Source organism: Stigmatopora argus, chromosome 1 (assembly GCF_051989625.1).
Source record: "Stigmatopora argus isolate UIUO_Sarg chromosome 1, RoL_Sarg_1.0, whole genome shotgun sequence".
Lineage (NCBI taxonomy): Eukaryota > Metazoa > Chordata > Actinopteri > Syngnathiformes > Syngnathidae > Stigmatopora > Stigmatopora argus.
Genome location: NC_135387.1, coordinates 12,334,243 through 12,356,929, shown reverse-complemented (window position 1 = coordinate 12,356,929; position 22,687 = coordinate 12,334,243). Strand labels below are relative to the sequence as shown.

Below are 22,687 nucleotides of genomic sequence, written 5' to 3'. Positions count from 1 at the left end.
CTTTAGCACACATTGGAAGTGTATGGAAATGTGCCACAGTTTTATCTGTCCACAGCCAGGCCTCTTGTTCCAGTCGGAGGGACGAGATGAGACGAGAGAGGGAAAAAAACCCTCCCTGTGCGCATTCCGCATTTCTGATTTATTCATCCATTTGCCGTTAAATAATTCATCTCCTTATTAATTCATGGCTTCGTGTTAGACTCGAGAGGAATATCATTATCCATCTAGTATCCAAAAGCATAAACAAACCTTCGACCTTTTCTGCGCTGCAGTGGACTACGTTCAACTCACTTTTATCATCTGTACTATCGAGCAGGCTCCGTTTGTCATTTATATTTCACGAGAAACCCACCACAACCCTTCTTTCTGGTGTCGAGCCCAAATGACGAAACGTGGATTAAGGCCAGGCACGCACACACACATGCACACATTGAGCATATCATATCATAGCAGAGTTTCTCTCAGATGGCTGAGCAGCTCAAAACCAGCTGTGGGCTGAGGGGTGTGGGAAGAGGAGGAGAGGAGACTGTCTGTCCCAGTCTCTTCCTGTGCTCCTCGCTAGCCCCTGACAGCAGCCCCCTTGGCCGAGCCCTGAGGGGTAAACAAGCCAGCTATGAAAGAGAGAGAACTAGGGAGTAAGTGTCTATTTGAGAGAGAGAGAGATTGAGAGAGAGAGAGAGAGAGGGATTGAGAGAAGGAGAGAGAGAGAGCGAGAGAGAGAAAGAGAGAGAGAGATGGAATGGTTGTGTCATGTGAGAAAAAGCCAGACACGATGCCACTTACACTGGACGCTGGCACTGCCTGTCCAAGCAAAGGGGTCCAGCCCCGCGAAGAAGGGGCTCGCCTTCCGCAGCATGCATGCACCACGGCTGGTGACATCATAGAGCTGGCGGGGGCCCATTCCCAACGCCTCCATGCAGTCAAACATGGCACCCCCCCACCCCTCAGGAAAAGATTCTCCCTCTACGTGCACTCAGTCTGCTGCTGTTCACGTCAGCGGCTGCAACAAACTGCAGCAACAGCTCGCTGGAAATGCCGCCGATCCTGTCCGAGTCGTGCTCTTTCGCTCCGGGCCGGAATGCAGATCTGCTTCCTCCCTGACAGATCTGAGTGTGGTTCTTAGGTCTCCCCTTGCCTGTACTGCCTGAGATGCTCCCTGTCTGCTGTAACAGACCTAAATAACAGCCTCTCGCAGCTTTCACTGAGACCCAGACACTGCGGAGTGAACCAACTGCCTCTGCGTGACGCTCACAGAGGGGGGAGGAGAGAGAACTAGAATGCCAGAGAGGGAGGGGAAGGCTTGGGAGGAGGGTTGAGGGAAGGGGTGGGGGGCAGCAGAGGCCGAATAAGAGGAAGAGCTCATCTGGTTAGAGGACAAACTTTATTCTCATTCTGTACCAGCAACAATTCATATCTCACGCCCTAAACAAAAACAAACATGCCCCACCGCCTTATGCACGCCTCCATTCAAACCCTATCCCAGTCCTGTTTTTTCATCGCACTTCCCCCAGTTGGCCTTGCAGTACATATGAGCCCCTACACTCCCTCCTCTGAGCCCCCGTCTCTAATCATAACCATATTAAACTCCTGCCACTAGTGTTGTGAGTCTGTGAAAAAGAAAAAGACAGGGTGTTGGTGTGTGTGGGGGTGGGAGGGCTGCAATGAGCTGGAGTTGAACCCAGAAACCAGATGCCAGGATGCAAGTCCCTCCCTCCTCTCATTTTGCCCCCAAAGAACTGAGGATGGGCAGCTCTTTCTCTGGAAGTGTTTCAAGAGTGATGAATGAGAGATGCATGACTCAATCCCTGCAGTGCTATTACACAGACAAATAGCACCGGTACAGAAACACACCATGCACTAGACACACTTCTCACAGGTTCACTTGACCTGCGAAGCTCCATGTACATGAGATGGATTCATTCAAGTGAACTGAATTTGAAGACGCTTCGGGCATCAGTTCACATTTAAGTCCCATCTTATTTTTTTTATTTGGCTATCACAATTACATTTAAACTGTCTTTCCCTTCTGGGGATAATTCGTCAAAACCAAATCAATGAGCGCGCTGCTGAACATAAATAAGCTCAGTCCTAACTGTTGCTCGGCAGACGGATAGACCTTGACGGCACTAAAGCAAACAGCCTCATACAATGCGAGCTATATGATAATACAATGGCTTCAGACTGTGAGCTTTGCTCATTCGTCTACCCCTGTCAGATCAGTACAAGTGGTACAGCCCAGAAGGCAAAAAAGACACAATTTCCTGTCAATCTATGCTGCTGGCTAGGCTCTCCATAAACACACATTCATTCTGCCCCCTCCTCTTCCTTCTCCACTGTCTAAAACTTCACTCCTTTTCCTGTCTCATGAAAAAGAAAAAAATTGCTCTCACATCTTGCCTTTTTCTTTTTTTAAATTAAATTGCTTATTTGACTTCAAACTTTCTGTTAAAGTTGCGAGCACTTATCTTTTTCCAGGTCATGTCAGCATCACACAGTAGTGCGCATGCCTTGACACAAACACTTTGGCTCACACATACTTTGTTGCAACAAACAGTAAACAACATCAGTAGTTTTTATACGGTTCCCCGTACAGTTGTCAGGTCATAAAGAGGAAGCTTTATAACAGCTACTGAAAGGTTAGATAAACCGTCATCTATCAAAGATGCCTCTACTGGTAGTTTGTCGCCAAAATATGTTGGGCCTCTGTTTCAGATGGAATTATCACAACCACGAGTCACAAATGTAGGATTCACAAGCTCTGCTCCCACACACATCTTTCATCTTCTTCCTGACTTTTTCCTATGGCAGCTCATTTCACAGTATCCTGGAAAATGAACTGTCCAATCCCTCGGTGACCGCATGTTCAGCGCAATATCAGCGTTTAGTTTGCCAGAACCTCTCTTTGGTCTGATGCGCTGCAACGCAACCGATTTATAACGCAGCACCAAGGGCCAAATCTCCAAAATTATGTTTTTGGAGATTAATGGGCCATAGCCTTCTCTTTTAGTTTTACCATTTGACTACATAGGTGAGTAGAATAAGAATGGCTAAAGCCAGGCCGTCCACTTACGGAGGGCATTTATGGACTGAGTTGAGACATCTAATCTACACATACTCACACATTCTACTGCTGACCCAGGCTGGTCCCTGGCTCCCCACCCTCCTCCTCTTCCTTCCCCGGCCAGAGAGATTGAACTCAAGAAGAACCCCCCCTTGGGCCACTAACTTTCCCCCCAAAAAAACTTATCTCGCCCCGGTTCCTCAGTTTCTGGCTCACGAATCGCGCACTCAGTTGCTTCCCCCCTGCACAGACTCTCCATTTCAATAAGTTCCCCACATCCAGTTTTTCCTGACTGCATGATTTGTTTTGGTTGACAAATTTCTGCGCTTTTGTTCCGGGTTTGGGGAATGTTCCATTTTCAAGCCCGGCTGCCAAATGATTTGGTGCGTGCAAGGAAAATGCCAGCTTTTGTTCTCAGTGCCTCTTGTGATATGATTTTGTAACAATCACGTGTCACCGTTTCATCTATATAACTGAAAATGCAGCCAGCTGGACTGAGTGGTCTTAAAGTATACACCTGTGTTAGAATCCAAGAAAATCAGGCTTTACTACTGTCTGGCACTCCGATGCCGATTACAGATAAGACGTATACAACACATTGTTGCTACTTCCTCTGTATACAATCATTCAGGTTCCAGCCAAGCAGTCAACAACACAGTGGTGTGTGAGGCAATAAACGAGGGTTTCTTTTTAAAATGGCAAATGCAGCATGATACTTCTCTGTGCAGAGGAATGCAATGGTGCGGTATGTGGACATGCAGAGACAAATTGGCTGTGATGATAGAGGAATAACCCCTTCTTACAAATTTTCAGCCATTTTCAAGGTGTAACTGAGCTGATCAAAACAAAGTGCGCAATCCTAGTTTACCTGCCTGTCACATCCATCAAGCAGCAGCCAGTTTGACATGTGTTCAGCTTCAAAAAAGCGTGTAGCCTCCTGCCATTGAATGCTCATACAGTATATCTCTGGGAGGAATCTGATGTGTCAGTGAGCAGGAAAATGGGTAGTAAGATGTCCAAGTTATGAGAGAACATGTTAGTCTATGTTTGCCTCTGTTCACATGCTCGACCCCTAAAGGCTTAACACACTGCTACTTTTCACAACATTATCAGGCCTGGACATCTTTCAGCAGCCTTTTTGTCTCTCTGCAGGCCCACAGCCATGACGTTTTGCTACTTGAATTGTGTGGGATGACAGAGGGGGGTGGTGTTGGGGGGGCATACTCTTTTTTTACAGCTAGGCCCCAAAAACCAGTCTAGTAGTATATTTCACAGCAAGTGGCGCCTACGCCTTCTGGAGACCCTGCCCCCTTCCAGTTTTCATAGTAGCCTCTTTATCTACATAAGTCATCTTGTCAGTGCTGCAACACAATTTGTAGCCTCTCCTTCAACAGCAACCTTAGCTGACTTTCCTCTCTTCTTCTCTTTCAAAGTAGGCATAAGCGCCCAAAAAGTTTCTGCGAGTTTCCAGGACTTAGGGCGATTGGCTCCAACTTGAAAAAAAGGGATAACAAGAGGAAATCTGAGGGGAAGGCAGCAGAGAATGCGAGAGGAGAGAGGAGCGAGCGAGGGAACTTGAGAGTGCATAAGCCACCAGGGTTTAGGTGGATATCATTGGAGAAGCAGATCTAGCACGGCCTATCTATTTCACAAAAACCTCCTGGGTGCTTAAATTGTCAGGAAAACTAAGAGGGTCTTTCTGTCCAATCCCGCTTTATTTGGTGAATCCTGACCAGCTTCACTTCAAACCAGAAAAGAGTGACGTGCGGGGAATATCTTTCCAAAAAGGAGTCTCAGTAAGCTGTCATCTCACAACTGGTGGCGTTCCAGGGAGATGAAAGCGGGGATGTCAGATGATGCAGAATTGTTTATGAAAGGCGAAGCGGCTATAAGCGTCACTGATAGATCAACGACGAGCGGTGCCGCACAAGCTGTCACCAGCGCAAGAGAGCACAAATGGACCAGGGCTAGCATGGTTAATTTGCTGTGTATATCATGGACGCCAGAGCAGTGTTGACAGGAGGCAGATGGTTCTTTTATTTCTGCTGAGGTTTTGGCCTTTGGAACATTTCAATGGCTGCCGGGCAATTAGCAGAAAGTCAGGACCAGAAATGGAGAAGATGTTGGTGTTGGAACTAGGTAGCGTGTGTTTCACTTCTGTCAAAATGAAATATGACTTTCTCTAGATGCAACATACAAATGGTTGTTTCATTCCAGTCATTTACAAAAATCCACCCGTGTCTCGTATTTTTGATGCAGCACGTTCACATTCATATAAAGTTGTGTGATGATCTGCCGTTGGCTATAATGTGTTCGCAATTTTTCAGTTCCAACTCATGCCTTTATGTCCACAATCCATATAGTTTTGATAGTTATCCCATCTTTGGTCATGTGATATTTCACATTGATACTAGCAAATGCACAAGAGTAGTTGTGACGTTTATATCGGCCGACAGCAGAGGGTAAAATTACCAAACATGGAGGAGCCCTGAGATTGTTGAAGACTGATGAATTATTCTGTTTCATTCATACCCCACCGATGCAATATTAATCAGAATATCATCTGTTTAATAGTGCTAGCACATAAAACCTTTTTTCGCAAGAAAGCAAACGACTGCATGTTTTTGTTCCCTTTAAGGATGCTTATTTGTCATTTTCGACCACGGGTTGAGGTCATTGCACTTAGCCTATACAACAAATAAATCAGTAAATGTCATCAAGCGCGATAGCGGTAGCCAGAGAAGGATTATGTGTCCTGCAGCAGTTTTGTGTCAAAAAGCGAGGAGACGATGCCGTTTGTAAACAGCATGTATAAAGAGCATGGAGAAGGGTGTTGGGTCATCCTGGCTTGCGAGGCAGCACGAGGTAGCGAACTCGAGCTCATTTTACCATGCAAAGCCAAATGTCTCTTCTTAAATACATATGTGCGCTCACATGAGCGCAAAATATGCATCTGTGCATTTCAAAACTCATGTTCTTGACAGCTACCCCGGGCAAGGCTGAAACCAAGCACTTCAATCATTATTAAAATAAATAAAGCACCACAATGTGCTGTTTGTGCTGTGCTCACCGCGTCAAAGTATGCTACTCTCAGATATTTGACGTCTTTTCCTACAGTCTTTTACCTCCATTATAATATGCACTTTTTTCTTTCTCTGACAAAAAATGGTCTCTATATACCTCCCCGAGCTCCATATGCCAAAAAGAACCCAGTGTTTTTTTCAAAGGAATGCAAGGAGTGTTTTTAATTAAGTCAAATTTCCTTTCACTGCCGACCTGACTGAAGGTTGCGTAGGTGCAAATACATGCACTCATGCCTGGCAGCTACGATGCTAATGCCAGTGCATCTGTGTGGGTGTGAGCTATTCCAATCCATATGCGACAAACATTAAAACGTAACATGAGATGACGGCTCCTCATCTCCGCAAGAGGCACCACTGAGCAAACGCAGGCCGTTCTTCCCACAAGTTCCAACAAGCCACTGACTGTCATTCCTATGACTACTGCTCTTTTAATTTCATCCCACTGTGTTCCAGTTCTCACATCTGAGCCTCTCCCTTTCCTCTCTCTTCAAGTCACGTCAGCAGGCATAAAACCCAACAAGAGGCTTTGAACAGTCAATCGGAGACCTCGTAGCTCGGTCTTGGCCGTGTCGGCGGAAGGAAATGACCGAACAGCTTTTCAAAACATCCCTGTGGCTGACTCGGGGGCCAGGGCTCCGGCCTCCATTGGCAAAAGCTTAGAGAGGTGTTTCACTGGCTCAGTGGCGATGTTATCTCATAGTAAGTGGCCTTAATAGGCTTCCAACTGTTTGTTTGAAGGACTCCCATAATGACAGGGATCAACTGATACTGGCCTCTGCTTCGGCACGCTGTAAAGAGGCTCCTCTCATGGATGAACAAACTTATTTCCCGGCTATTAAGCACATTTGGACCAATCCGCCTCCTGCGACGTGTAAAAGTTCAGTGCAGTTGGTTGTCTTTCGTCATTTGGAAATGACGCCAAACCATCACTCGCTACATGTGCAAACACAGGCCGGCCATCACAACCCTCCCCTCCTCTGTCTCTTCCCACCTCTGTGCAGAACAGGTATTTCCAAAGACACACTGGTGCCAAAAGAGCACAGCAGCGGGAGCTGCTCCGACCTGTTGGCACAGAACTCAACAATAGTAGGTGTCACTGGAGCAATTACACACAGAGCGATGAAGATGGGCAAGAATGCGGTGCTATTTGCGACATGCACAAATATCTGCAGCTTTACTCCCTTTATATGGAATGTATTTTCTCAGTCTGGTCCACAGACACTCCTGACAACAATAAGGAGGCGTGTTAAGGCGACTCGTGGTGAAGAAGTGGAAGCAGAAGAAAAACAGGGTCTGGGCAATTTCTCAACCGAGGCTTTTTGTTCTTTAAGAGAACATTGAGCAAGCAGTGACTCTGCAGTTATTAAAGTGACTCGTAACTAGTCACTACAACTGTTGTGCAACAAAAAAAAGCACATTTAGTCATCAAGTCGCATAAGAATGTGTTTTGTAAGAGATTGGTAATTGTAGTGTGTAGGATCCTATTGTTGGGTGTTTGTTTCTTTGAAATATGTTTTTAGCTAGTCTTATCAACAATTTTGTCATCTTATTTTCTCGGAACTGTGCTGTTATTTTAACAAACGAATGTCCAAAAGTGCATGCAACAAGGTGTCACTTAATGTCTTTAGAAAAATGTCATACAATGGATTGGGTAATATTGTTAAATATTTTCATTTTACTGTGTAACTAACTAAAGCTACTAATGCGAGTACATTCCTTCTTGTTATATTGCAACTTTAGTATAAGAAACTCAAAATCTCATAAATCTCATCACAACATTATTGTGAAAATGTTTTTTCGTTTTCATAACTGCATTATTCTTCTAAAACTATCTTTATTCAGTGCGACTTAAACATTCTTTTACATAACATAAAAATGCTCTCTGTTACATTAACAAATGTGTTTATGCTCATTTGAATTCACATTAAAAGTCATGACTTCATGGCTTCATTTTTGTTGCAACACAACTCAGTCAACAACAATGATAACGCGGATAACAATAATAATCTATGGCCCTTCACTACGTTTCAAATTTTCCCCAATAGGGATTTTTTTCTCTTTTGGGGGTTCAAATATAAATAAATCTGACTTGACTTGTTCTCAGAGAATCCAAAAGCATGCATGTTAACTCATCGGGTGCCGTTAATGGGGAAAGACAAACCAAATATGCTCTCATATTGAACCATTTGTTTCATTGATTACACAGTAAGCAAGTTTATCATATTCCCACCTACAACATTAAAACTAAGGAAATTAATCAACAACCATCCTACTGATGGGACTGGTTTTATTTTAAGTTCAAGGCAGGCTAAAGTGTCCTTAGGTACAAATATTTATATAAATTTCACCCCCAATCCACTAATACACAATCCCTTAAGATCAGCCATGGCGAAAGGGTTGGAGCGCTATATGGGTGGATAGTAATTACAGCGAAGGTTCTCACTGTTTAAAACTATTTGTCAATGAGACCAACTTAAACTCTGACCCTGACCTTATTTAAGCTCCATTTACAGTCCCACCACGTGGCCCGGATGTTTCCACACAAGCTGTTCATGTAGGAACTTCTGGCCCGTGTGCTAACTTGTGCTCTGATACTTTTTCTGTTTGATGCCACTGCGAAAAACCAAAACGAGTCCATCTGTCAGCGCATTGGGATTTCATTCTGCATCAAGGGGGGTTCGTCTCTAGTTTTTGGATGAAAGACAGGCTTGTGTGAGGCCAGATGAGAGAGTGGGAAGTGTCTCTGCTCACGTTTGCATGTGTGTATTTGTGTGTTTTCCTAGCAAGGCTTGTTCTTGGATTCCACCACACCGGGACATCACCCCAGGTGTTCAACTCCCCCCCCCCCCCCCCCCCCCCCTACTTTCTGCTCCGCCCCCCCATAGTCTCTCTCTCTCTCACCTCTCTCTCTCTCTCTCTCTCTCTATCTCTCTCTCTCTCTCCCTCTATCTTTCTCTCTCTATTTCCCCCCTTTTTTTCTCTCTCTCTCTATTGGGTTCTGTGAAAATATCTCTAGGATTAGGTGGGTAGCATCTTCGAAGTGTGGGGGGTGAGGTAGTGATTGACGGCTGAATGGTTGGAGAGGTGCTCAGGCATGCTGCGGTTGAAAAGGGACGGGGGTGAAGTGGGAATCCACACAAGGGCGGATTTGGTTTGGCTTGGCGGGGGACACTCAGCTGTTGCCACCCACACCCATTATAGCCTCTCCACCTGCCACCCTTTTTCCACAGCACAAGGTTGAAATTTCAAAATCAATTCTGCTCACATTTACTGCCATGCCCGTAAAAAAAAGTACTCACTTAACACCATCCCAAACTGGAAGTCTTGCAGAAAATATGACATAATCGCCATATGTCAAATGATGTGGAAAAATAATAATAATAATATCCACCATTACTTCAATATATATATATGCTTATAGGCGAGGATGGCCTCCTTCCCATTTCCATAGCTAAAAACTCTCTCCATTGGCAACAATCTCTTCTTTGAGATCCATTTCCCATACATCTTTATCATCCCATTCTGACAAGTGAGAGGACAACAGTGTCGCCTGTGGACGTTTTTGAAACTACAATCCAGACCCACGCATCCGTAACTTGAAGTTGACTTCGTCTAATGGTGAGGTGATTCTGATTTTGTCTTACTAATCTTAAAAAAACGTTCAGTTAAGACAGAGGTTCCTGTTTGCGTATTTTTTTGTATATTCTTAAATATTTGACAGTGCCTGAGGCGCTCGTCACCTCACCCTGTAAGAATGTTGTTTTGTCACTAATTGTAGATTTGTGGGTTGCCTGCCTGAAAGGCTACACCCCCCCCTACATAAACCGACACACCCCCACGCACACAGGCACAGCTTGCGGACACAGCCGCACTATATACACACTTCTATAAGGTAACCACAGAGACTATGCAATCACTGCATCGATGGACGTGTATTTTCCCCTCACAGTTCCATTGTGGGATGGGTTTTTTTTTACACCACCCATCCTATATCACAAGCCGCCTGTCAAATTTTCCGTGTCTACAAAATTACATGTAATAAAGGGTAATTTAAGTCACCATATTTTCCACTTTCCATTGGATGTCCAAATTGTTCAAAGCAGGTTAGCCAAATGATTGTGGGCCGTATACTCTAAGTACTCGGGGCTTGAATGGAAAATGACACATGAGAGGCAGGACAAGTCAAACACATATGCTGATGATGAGAACTTACAGAGTGCAGCCATCTCTTTGGGCAGGTCAGCACTGAATCTCCCAAAAAGGCTGCTCTTGGCCAGCAGGTCAAAGGGAGAGTGGCTCCTCATGGAGTTGAAAGCGAAGGGGTACACGGCAGGTGGGAAGCCCGTCATGTGGCCCACCTGCTGTTCCCTGTTGGTAGCCATGGCAATGACGTACCAGCAGGCCTGCTGGCGGATGGGAACGCGCTCACCAGTCACCCTTGGAAATCCCCGCAAACTTTGTGTCCTCTCAAAATGTTGTCAGGATGTGGGAGAATGGATGAGTAAGGGTGAAAGCCTCTAGTTTAGTGAGGAATTGCTCTTGAGTGGAAATATTCAATTTCTGGGGAAGAGAAGACAGAAAGACTTGTTATTTTTTCATTTTATAGCATGAAACACAAGAATGAACCTCTGATTGGCAAGAACATGATACTTAAGTGGTTTCTGTTAGGACTAAAAACATGTTCAAACTGACAGCAACGCTGAACCACGCTCCCACGGGGAGGGGTAAACGTTTATCCATAATTATAATACGAGAAGAATGGGCAAACTTGACATGAACAGGTATAAGGAGAAGATCAGTGATGGCTAGTCCATATATAGATGTATGAGAGAAGAAGAATGAGAGGAACATCCAGAAAAAAAATGGGAAAAGGAGATAAGATAAAAAGTTATAACAGAGAAGATCAGGAGGTGGGGGTTTAGAGGAGAGAGAGAAAAAGAGAGAGCACTCTGTTCTTTCAGTTTTGAAGAGCATCCAGACTTGTGCACTGATTCCAGGCAATGCCATATGATTTAAATCACCAGAACTCTGCTATAAAGAGCTTCTCTGTTCCTGCTGCCAGCCTAGCACAGCAGCCTGCGTCCCTCTCAGCCCCCCTCCCTCCCCACCACCACCAGAGGCCCAGACACAGGGTCCGTGGGGTGGTGGTGGAGGGAGAAAATGAGATTCCACTGATTGCTAACTGCTGCTGTCACTTCCGACAAGCTTGTGTTGAGGTAAGGCTTTAAAACCCCTAAAGTCATTTTGGCTGAAATTTCCACAACCCTCTTGTCACTCATACAACAGTAGGCACGTAAGCAGTCATGCTATTGATTGTTAATGGAGAAGCGTCAAAAGAGAGAGAAAATGTTTTTGCCGACCGCTCCCTGAGCTTGATTTTTGGAGTGGGTGGTGTGATGAGTTTGTTTTCACAAAATGTGGCTTTGAAAATGAGCAGAGCCAAGGAATTTGGTACCGCTTGTGGAAACCCTCCAAATTATGGAGATGAAGTCAATGAGGTTGATTAGAAGGGGAATCCTGGGGAACATAAACATGTCCATCAGTACAAGGAAAATAGGGAAAAGAAAGAAATAGGGAAATAAAGAAAGAAGGAAAGAGAGAGTGAAAGAGAGAGAGAGAGAGAGAGAGAGAGAGAGAGAGAGAGAGAGAGAGAGAGAGAGAGAGAGAGAGAGAGAGAGAGAGAGAGAGAGAGAGAGAGAGAGAGAGAGAGAGAGAGAGAGAGCGATGGACAGAAAGAACAAAAGAAAGAAAGAAAGAAAGGAGGATGGACAGTGGCAAAGTTTGGGCACAGGGGGGCACTGTGAGGCGGCGCCATGTCCTATTTACGAAACTGGCAAGGAGCTTTCCAAGGCATTTATATATACCACAAAGTCTGAAATACATAGTACAAACGCATGCAATTAAGCACTTGGGGGAAAAATGACATGTGTTAAAACATACACACGCACACACCTCTCACCCATGCGTCTTTTCCAGTGCTCTGCCTCTCTTTTTTTCTCTCTCTCTCTCTCTCTCTTTCAACAGAGCCAGTTAATTACACCCTACTGCTGCAGGCCGCTTCAAACCACCACTAATTTAGAGTTCCATTACAGTAAACTATTCCACATGTGCATCCAGGGTCTGGGCAGGCTCGGGTGACCACGTTTCAGGAAGGAGCAGCCGTCGATAGGCACCAACCCCCATCCTGCCAACATAGCCTTACTTCCATCTTTCTTTTCAATTTCGCACCCTGGTCCCGCTCTGCAATCATAAACTTACGGACATCAGGGCAGCATGTAGCTGGTGCCTGTGGGTCAGTGGGTTCAATCATTAGCAAACAAACCAAAAGTTGACAGAAGACTTTAACGCTGGGGAAAAGGGAGATGTACAATGCGGGATGGAAAATCAAAAAGTATGCGCATGATGTGTTTGGCCCATTTGGGTAACTGCCTCATGCGCTCTTCAAAGAAAGTAAAATCTGCCAGCGCTCAGAGTAGAGAGTAGGATAAAGGCTTATGTATTCTCACAGGAGTAAACAAGAGTGTATTGATCCATCTATTCATCCAGTATTGCAGCCATGAATACAAAGGCGTTCTCAGCTACTGAAGCTACTCAGAGAATGCAAACCTAGCAAAATTACCCACAGAAGGAAAAGTCATAAAGAAAATAAGCAAGGAGCAGAGAAGGCAAACAGCCTTTTAAAATAGAACACGGCAGATTTACTCTCCTCCCCAAACCCAATAATGAATTAATAAAAGCAAAAAAGACGGCGCCAGTGTTTTTTAATGAGCCACATCAGTCCAGAAGTTTTTTTTTTTTAAAGAGTCATTTGTGTTTTATTAGGGGCTCCTGTGGTAGGCTGGCTTCGCCACCGGGTCGGGCTCTATAAGGGGGGACGAGGGGAATTTGGAGTGACTTCATCCGCTGCTGGAGAGGGCCAAAATGGCATGGAGGCCCACTTCCCTTGAGCCTGGGGGGCACACAGGAGGCAGCAGGCGGGTGAGGAGGAGCACCAGGTTTTCAGACTACTGCGGGGACTTTCCACCGCTGGCCGAGACAGGCGCACTGGAGCGAAGTGTCCGACCTCACAGTGCGCCACACTGCGCTGCAGCAGCCACGTTTATTACGCTTCAGATTATCTGCAGAGTTTATCAAAACCAAACCTTTGCCTGTAGCAATTGAATCAAGTCAGTTAATTTGGAGATGGCTCAACAAGACGAGGCACGCTTGGGCGCAACCAGACTCGTTTGCAAAGTTTTAGTTATGACAATGTCAAAGAATGGAGACAAGGGAAGAAAAAGGTTGGCGCCTGAATTCACACCATGTACAGTATAACGCCGGTCATACAGATGTTGCTAAACATGGCTTGCGCTTAGTTAAATCACATTAAACTCTGTTGAAAAAAGTCATTTAAAAGTATTCTCCACTCCTGTAGAGGGCGGATATCTGACAAAGAAAGAAGCTGTGTGCGTCAATTTCCACAAATCGGAGTTCTTTCACAACGAATTATTCCCAGATATCCTACGTTGAGCTGTATTAGACATTAATGGGTTTTGTTATTGACAAAGATATACTCCACCTAGACTAAATTCCTATTCAAAATGGAAATACTAATCATTAGGAACATTGATGGTGACCACTTATAGGAATCATTCCACTCCACTCCAGGGCTTGAGTCACACTTCTCACCCAGGGTCAGCTAAAATAGATACAAACCCACCCACAAACCTGATTAGGATAGGCAATATATGAATCAGATGCTGTGATGGTGTGGGAGGATTACTTTTTTATATCAGTGGTGTACAGAAGAGCTAATGTCATGTTAGACAACAAACTAGTTGGGTTAGTCTGCTGGTTGAACCCAAGCAGCACACTAAATGTTGCTTTAATTGCAAAGTCACAAGTTTGCAATTATTCTTAACAGCCAAATAATAAATTATTATGTCCACCTTTGGGTCATTTGAGATACATTGATATATGTCATCCCAACTTTGTGTACATATTTGTTTTAAGGGATGTTTTATAACTCATCACCTAGAAAGAAAAAACATTTTAAAAACTACAAAAAATACTTGTGAGCTGTAAGCACATGCAATCCTGTAATTAATTAAAAGTCATCTTTTGTCCAGATATTTGATATGAAGTAACTTCCTGCCTTTTTTTAACTTTTTAAAAACTGTTTGAACTGTTGACTTCACAGTCTCCTAATATATGAAAAGTAACCTGTATTCTTGGCAGAAAAACCTTGGTAGACTACCGTTTTTTTTAACCCTCTGACTTGTCCACTCATGCTCACTCTTTTTCAACAAAAACCTGAGCATGTCTTCCAGGCACTGTTTGTCACAATGAATTATGTTCTATAACTTTGTAAAGGAAGTGATTGGAAACACACAAGGTTATGTTAGAGTTCTGGGTCACAGGTGAAGTCATATTACTACACATGTAAAACTATTCTTTTTAAAATGACATGTCAGATGCGTTGATGTCCAAACAGACATTTTGGGATCATTTTATTATCTGACTGATGGCGTCGGCGACATTTTGTCTATTGAAACTGAAACCCATTATACTGCTGACTTTTGAACTGACAACTCAGCGTCTTTCAACAAGTGTGTGCTTAATGGCTGGGCGAGAGACACTCAGTGACAGACGACTCGCTGTGGCCAAACACACCTGCATTCCATCACCTCAAACTTGTTTGACATCTGCCTGCTCTTGGCATCGCGCAAACACGTATTTGCTTACACGCAACAATGCAAAGTAGCACTTGGGTGCAATTATTTGACATTTAAAGAACAGCCTGTTCCCTGGGAGTGCAAATGGGAGAGACGATACACAACTAAAACCTAATTAAAATAAGGTAATTGTGTTCTCAACATTACACTTTTTGAATTGACATTGCTCACTCGATTCTTTCTCGCACAGAGTCCCTAAAAACATCAAGAAAATTATGGAAAATTTTCAACTCAGCAAGACATAAAACACTTTCTTATGATGATGTCATTCTCACAATTTTCTCTTTCCATGATGTGGTAGAGCACTCTGGCGTACTGAGCACTCTCTTCAATTTTAGGTCCAACAAAACAAGAACACGCACACCACAACCGGAAAAGAAAGATGATGGAATACAATTTTTAGACATAAACACAACCAGACGATACAAAATCACCCATGAGGGAAGCGTTCTCTCCTTTTTCAACAAGCGAAAATGGAAATGTTTGTAATCCTCCGTTCTGAGAGAAAACAAGTCTTCCTCTATATGAAGATAACTCCTCGCCCCAGGAACTACAGCAAGACAAAGTGGGCCCAAACAAACACAGGCAAAACACAAAATGCTAATAGTCTAATTGAACATGCAAATATACACAAACACACCTGTAAAAATAACCATAGGGGATGTCCTCCAAATTATTTCCTAGTTAATTAAAGTGCAACAGTGGCAAGATAGACGCTTCTGTGCGTTCCCTCAAAAAAAAAAAAACAACAAAAAGAATACTTCTCTTACCTGCCATCCATTAAGTCTAAAGAGTGCAGCCAACAACAGGTTTTGACAGCTCTCTGCATGGATGGGACAGAATGGGGAACACTTTTGTGTAGCAATCTATGGCTCATAGGATGAAGAAAAAAAATGACTTATATACAAATCTTCCACTCCGGAGGTCTCATCCTCCAGTCCAACTAGTGTGCTTCCGCACGCGTCTTCACTTAGCAAGGCTGTTACTTTCTCTCTCTTCTGAACTAAGCTTCGCTCTTACGTCAGGTCTACCGGGGGAGATAAAACTGCAGATGGCAGGTGCGGCGCTTGACAGTCGCCTTTGCAACACGGCAACTCTGCATGAAAGCTACATGCACAAGCGAAACAAGTAAAAACACGCAGTGACATCAGGCGCCCCATCGCTCCGATGTAAACGCCGGTAACAAGTGGAACCTGTTATCCATGGCAATATGCCAGAATCAGGAGATACAATTCACTGACAGGCGACCGACTATGGGAACACAATGAATAAACCTTCCGTGTAAACTAAGAGGCACACGCTGGAATAAGGCTATGCTACTAAAGGTGTGGAAAACAATCCAAGTTTCCAGCATGTTCGTTATAATAAAAAAGGTCAAGGACTGGTGACTCCTCTGGTGAATAGACATCAAACACATGCAGGCGTGTACACACTAACACACGCACATATGCTAATAATAAAGAGCTCCACAGGCACTGGGTAACAGCCACTAATAAGCACATGTGTGCACAGAGGAGCACACAGGCAAAATCACGTCCTCAAGTACGTATTCATGCGAATGCGGCGTGTTGTCCACAAAAGCCTAATGAAAGAAACGTGCGTGTGGATGTTTTATTGTTTGCTCATGCTCGCCTTTGATTGAGGCAAGTGTGGTCTTCAATTTGAAAAAAAACGCAAGCTCTCACTGCAAACAAAGGCTAAGTTAAAAAGAAAAGCAAAGCCTGGCAGAGGTTATATGATCTTCAAAACTTTTTTACACGTTAGCTACTCACCAGTTCCAGGGCAAACAAATTGATGGCTTGACGCTACGGTCCGATGAGTGGAGCCAGCCTGGAGGAGGGTAAAAAAAAGGAAGACGAGATGTGTGCACGTTCTTCAGAGTCCTTCTGACAGCACCAGGAGGGCAACAGCCAACCTCTCTCTCTCTCTCTCTCTCTCTCTCTCTCTCTCTCTCTCTCTCTCTCGCTCTCTCTCACCCTCTCTCTCTTGCTGTCTCGCTCTCTCTGTATCTCCCTCTGCCGACTTTCTCCTCCTTCTCTCACTACATCTGAAAATCACTCTTTCATGCACGCTAGGAAATAATTATACTCTGATTCATAATGCAGTCCTCATACACGTGACCCGACATTTCAAATATACAGCACATATTTTCACAAGCCGCAAAACGTCTGTAGGGAAGAAAAGGCAATCGAGCTTGAGTTTCTGTTTTTAATTCTCTGTCTTCTTGTCTATTGGTTGGGCTCCTTTCCTTTCCTTCATCTTCTTGGCTACTGAGTTGTTTGCCGACTAACTGGGGTCACGCTGTCATCGAAAGTCGCAAACAGTGAACTTGCTGCTGAGAATCTCAGATAATATGCATTGTCATATTTTGATCTGGCCCAGATGGCGTTTATGAGGTCGTTCTGCCTGCCTAGAGAGGTTCACTTCATGAAACTGGAAGACACATTTCACCCGTATCTGGCAACATGAGTTCCCCTCAAATCAGATGCGATTCAATACTAAGAACAACGCTGGGAAGTCAGTTGGCATGTAGAACTGAAAGCAAGATGCTCTTATTGAGGCTAAATTAAAGCCAGAATTTGGCTTTCAAAGCATTTTTGAGGGATATACAACATCTGTCCACATCCTGACAAACATTGTGCAGTTGAGAATGTATTGAAGCACAAGATGGCTTTTGCGAAACTTTGTGGCTTTGCGAAAAATGGTGGCACGTCAGTTGAAGGGGAAGTTCTGCATGATGGCAGAGTACGGCAGCGACAACTTTGGGTGTGCCCCTCAATGTGCCCCTCTTAGCCATATGAGATCATATGTTTCAAATCTGTTTATGTGTTTGTGGTTATGGGCGTGTGCCTTGCTTTTCTGAATGTAATGTTTCTCAAGATGTTTTGGTTATGGGGAACAGTTGACAACTAGGAGGAGAGGACACACCTTAACTGGCAGCTCAACAGGAACCTTTACTGAGTGCACATTGACTTTTAACTGGGGTGCAAGTGGCTGTTTGTGTATATTATATATATATATATATATATATATATATATATATATATATATATATATATATATATATATATATATATATATATATATATATATATCAAGCAGCAAAGTCAGGTTCCAATCAATGGCTCCTTTTAAAAAAATGTAAATGTAATTTCTTTTGCATTAACATATTTCCCTATTTACGTTATTTTAGGTAACATCATGTCTCTGGATTGCCAATGGGCTGCAGTCACAATGTTGGCCCAAAAATCGGTATTGGTTGTTCAGAGCAATCCAAATTTGACTTGAAAAACACGTGTCCAGTGATTTGGACACATAACCTAAATTGGAGAGTCAGCATCTTTTGTAAGTTGTTTGAATGTTAATGTCAGATGATGCACGTGGCACTTGCGTATGATTGTTTGTATAGTATTGATGTTTTAGATAATTGGCCCAAGAAACAAATGCAAGGCCTGCCATCGTTACTGTCATAACACCAAGTTGAACCACAAAGCATTCTGTTGGATGTTGATTTAGTTGACTTTGAAAACATTTTGCACGGAACTGAATAACACTTGGAAACATTGGTTCTACAGCCAAGAATATGTATTTTAAGTAACTTTGCACAAAAATAAACAGAAGCTACACAGTCACAAATTGGTAGTAAGATGTTAAAAACAATGGGGAAGCTAAACACTGGCCAAATGAATGCTAATTCAGTCATAGTTTTTATATGCAGTAGTTATGGAAATACAAAATGAGCATAACTGAATGGTTAAACAGGCACACGTGCTGCTACGTTTGCTTTGCTCTTTTTTTTTTCCCCCGCGACGTAATCATATTCAGGAAGCGCCCATCTTAGCCACTCTGCAAAGGCACCTCTACAGATCCTTATCTCGTTTACATTTGATTCGTGAGGTGTTCCTTATGAGGCCACTGAAGCTAAAAGAAATCCCTTAACTGTTTATATAGCAGCGCTAAATCAGCAATTGCATAACGTGTAACAAGATGGCAAATACCTCTGTGGGACCTTTAAAGACTAACTGTAGTATTTAGTGGTTCGGGTGACGTGAATTTCAAATCGGCTTGATAGCATCGAGCCGACTCTAAGCATACGTAAGTGACTGAAGGTGCAGCGGAGTGCACGGAGATGGTGTCAGTGCACGGGCTGTGCTGTGGCCCTTATTAAATGGTGATAGAGGGAGGGAATCATGAGTGTGTGTATACAGCGTGCACTCGCCGTCTGCTCCTCCTCGGATGAGTGTGCGCAGGCAGTAGCGAAGAGAGGGTCAGAGGTTACTAGTGTTTGTGTTTCAGTGTCAGTGAAGTGTGCTTCAGGCAGAGATTTATGATCATTGTGTCTGGGAGGCTGCAGAATGGGGGATAATGAAGACAGATCAGGGTGCTATCTCCCTCTCTGGGCACCACTGGAAACATGGCCTCTTGCCCCCTCCATTCGTGAGTCATTAACTTCAGCCGGTGACATCACAACGCGCTGCCCTGACATCAAACCAAACACGACACTCGTTCCGGCGAAAAGCTCACCGTGGGGAGTTCAATTCCTTACAGGAAGTCATCCGGCAAACATGGGCAGTGTTAAGGCGCGAAACTCTGTGGTTCCTCTGAATGTGTTTATGACGGTATGAAATATTCATAAGAGCCGGTCGTGTGTTTCCACTTAAGATTCAACATATTTGCATTCACAAAGTAATGTAGCCGAGGCCTGGGGCTTGCTGGCAAAAGGAAAAGGAGCAAAGGCAGGCGAGGAAAGAGTAAAGCGTGCTGACAGAGGACGCAAGAAAGGGAGGAAGTGAGGTCAGTTGGTTTTACAGAGAAAAAGGTTGAAAAAGACCACGGCTGGCACAGTGATCGTGTGAGAAAGGGGTACAAAATGTGACGGGGAGTCAGGGGTGAGGGTGGGATGGATGGAGGTGTGGATTCTAGCGGGAGCGGGGTTTGATAATATTGGCGAGCGGGGAGCGGGTGCTTGTGACGGCAGGTTTTAATCAGTAACAAGATGCCTGCATTGAGATCACCATTTCCCCACGTTGAAATTGATGTCACGTCACCTTTGGTAGCGCCTTGGCAATCCAAAGGGGAACGAGCTCGTACACAAATATACACTAACACTTTCTCGCCTGTGGACTTAAACACACATCCGAAGAAATGAAGGACCTCATTCATCCTGCCTGGCAAACTCTGCTCATTTATAGTCCAACTACCTTGAAGTACGCGGTGGAATACTCACCGGAAAAAGACTTAGTCATGGCAAAGGAGAAATGCATAAGTGCGTTAAGGGCCAGGACAGGTTTCTACCACAATGTATTATTGGAGCAAAAACAAATGAGCAAGAGGTTGGAAGAAAGTTCTCATTTTACTACACTGGAAACTGCAGGGGGAACAGGGGGGAAAAATAGGAGTGTGCATAATTTCGGGGTGCATTCAGAGGTTGCGGACACAGCTACCAGTGTGTGTGCCAGCAAATGAGCGCTCTCGCCTGTTCCCCCAACATGTGTGTTCAATGAAAGGTGAACGTCTCTCCTGTCTATACTTTCCTCAAAAATCAACCATGATGTCACCATGAACCCATCTTGAACCCACCTCTGTCAAAAAGCATTACTCCAGCCCTCCCTTTCCCTCAGCCTCATTTTCTGTTCCACCTCTCCCTCCTTCATGCTCTGCTCCTGCCTTGCAAATTCTTCTCCGAGCTCCCATTCTTTGCCTTTTCCTCCTTTTTCATATTTCCTTATTTTCCGCGTTTCCCCTCTGCCTGTCTGTCCGTGTCTCGCCGTTGCTCGCTCCTCTTTTGACAAGGACACGCACATATTTTTGGCAAGCGTGGTTAATTTAATCACCCCAACATAGTGGTTGTTTGCCAAAAATGCCAGGATGTTCTGATTACCATAAACTTTGTTTAAGCTGCGGTTTGACCCAAAAAATGCTCCGAGTGCATGAAGGGAAGCCAAGCAAAATAAAAGTAGCAAAAGTAGGAATAAAGGGAGAATGAGAATGTCAGAGGGAAGAGAAGAAGAGAGAGAGAGGGAAAAGAGGGGTGGTGGGGGCAGCGAGAAGGCAGCCAGAGAGCCACATATGGAAGTGATTCTGTAATTACTGCAAATCTGTGAGCTCAAAGGGAAAGGTCTTCTTTTCCATGCCTCTTTCCCTGCACATAAAACTGCCCTTGTGAAAAGACTGGGCACTCAACACTACTGCAACACAAACTGCATTTACTTTTGGCGCTGCTGTTTCATACATAAACATGCAGCGTTTTCCAACTTGACTTGACTTTTATCCACAAGAAGGAAGTGCGGTTGATCGTGCATGGGGGTTACTTTTCTGTATTCTTTGGTCGCTGGCTCTGCAATTTTTTTGGGGGGTCTGATCACAATCAACCACCCTGCCGGCTAATCTAACGCAAACTGGGAGGTTCTGCGTGGAATACATTTAAATCTCTCATCGGCCACGCAGTTGGCTGTCATTACTCACATAAAGGCCACATTCAACAAGTTATTGGGAGGGGCGCCGAGGGGACGGGTGGTAGGCAGGAAGGCAGGCTTGCAGGCAGGGAGACAGACATGGGACGGTGATGAAGGCCGTCTAGGGAGCCTCGGGCGGACCACAGTGCTTTGCAGGTGTGTTGGTAGATACTCGTGCTCCGCTCAGAGCCCACAAAACACTCTGTGTAGCCTATAATTACACTGTGCCCTGCCGGAACGTGTTCCGCTTATGACTGCGCGTTTCTGACATCTTTACAAGGCGGTAAAAAAAAAATCATTCATTTTCTGTACCGCTTCTCCTCACAAGGGTCGTGGGGGGTGCTGGAGCCTAGCCTAGCTGACCTCTGGCACCAGGCAGGGGACACCCTCAATTGGTGGGCAGCCAATCGCCGGGCACGAGGAGAAAAACAAACATTCATGCTCACACTGATACCTAGGGGAGTGTTCAACCAACCTACCATGCCAGTTTTGGGAAGGTGGGATAAAATCCGAAATCTACACAGTGAGGACCGACCTGGGATCGAACCCACGACCCCAGAACTGTGAGTCGGACGCGCTAAACACCACGATAGAAACAAAACCGCTTTGTATACTAGGGTACGCTAAATTAACGAGGCAAAAAGTTAGGTGGAGTGCAAAGCCTACCTTTCATACGCCCGAAGCTGTGTGCCGTGTTTCAGTCTCAGCATTCCCCACAAGTTCTGTGATCGAGCGAGTGAGTGACAGGCAGAAGGCAGAAGGCGGCACACTTGACTGAGAAGGAGACGACAACAAAGTCACTCGACATATTCTCAAGAGTCTTCCTCCGCCAGCGCGTCAAGAAAACATGACACCATTTGCTCTTGACGCCTCACAGATAAACATTGGAGTCATTTGTCAGATTACCCTCGTTGGTTGCCATCGCTAATCCGTCACTGAGTCCCTTCCAGAGTAGGTTAGGGGCGTCGATAGGATCTGCCGAGCGTGCATTTTCCTAGCACGGTGGCTCCCCCTTGCCGTGTGAAGGAGAAACTGCAGCAGAAATCGCTCATTGCAATTTACACCAATCTTCTCCCAGAGGATTTTTCATTAAAAAAAGGGTACACTGTAACTTCCACAGGTCAATTCGAACGTGGTTTAAGCACTATAGAGCGCACCTGACTAGAAACCATAAATGGACTTGTCCTCATTTACCTACTGAGCACCAGGATCAAATGTGGGCTTCAATATCTTGCTCAAGGGTAGTACGACGAGGTCAACGGGGATGGGAATCGAACCCGCATCCCCAACTTAAAAGCTGCACTGGCGAAATTTAAAAAAAAAAAAAGAAAAAAAATCTAAATTATGTATACCCGCACTGGAATTTCACCTGCT

At 44.6% G+C, this 22,687-nt stretch overlaps 1 protein-coding gene across 6 annotated transcripts in view; it reads right to left on the bottom strand.

Moving 5' to 3' along the window:
* Window positions 1-22,314, bottom strand: part of rarga (retinoic acid receptor gamma a) — a 40,848-nt gene extending 18,534 nt beyond the window's left edge. The window contains exons 1-4 of one of the 6 annotated variants that reach the window (XM_077597470.1): window positions 22,220-22,314; window positions 21,980-22,087; window positions 16,631-16,688; window positions 10,358-10,704 (exon numbers count right to left, since the gene is read on the bottom strand). In XM_077597470.1, the coding sequence (XP_077453596.1) occupies window positions 10,358-10,526 (169 nt within the window). In that variant the 5' untranslated portion in view covers window positions 10,527-10,704; window positions 16,631-16,688; window positions 21,980-22,087; window positions 22,220-22,314. Of the gene's footprint in view, window positions 1-783; window positions 1,250-10,357; window positions 10,705-15,628; window positions 15,961-16,630; window positions 16,772-21,979 lie in introns of those variants that run through there. The other 5 variants (XM_077597477.1, XM_077597461.1, XM_077597453.1 and 2 more) reach the window with 5 other exon arrangements.
* Between the last annotated feature and the right edge of the window lie 373 nt (window positions 22,315-22,687).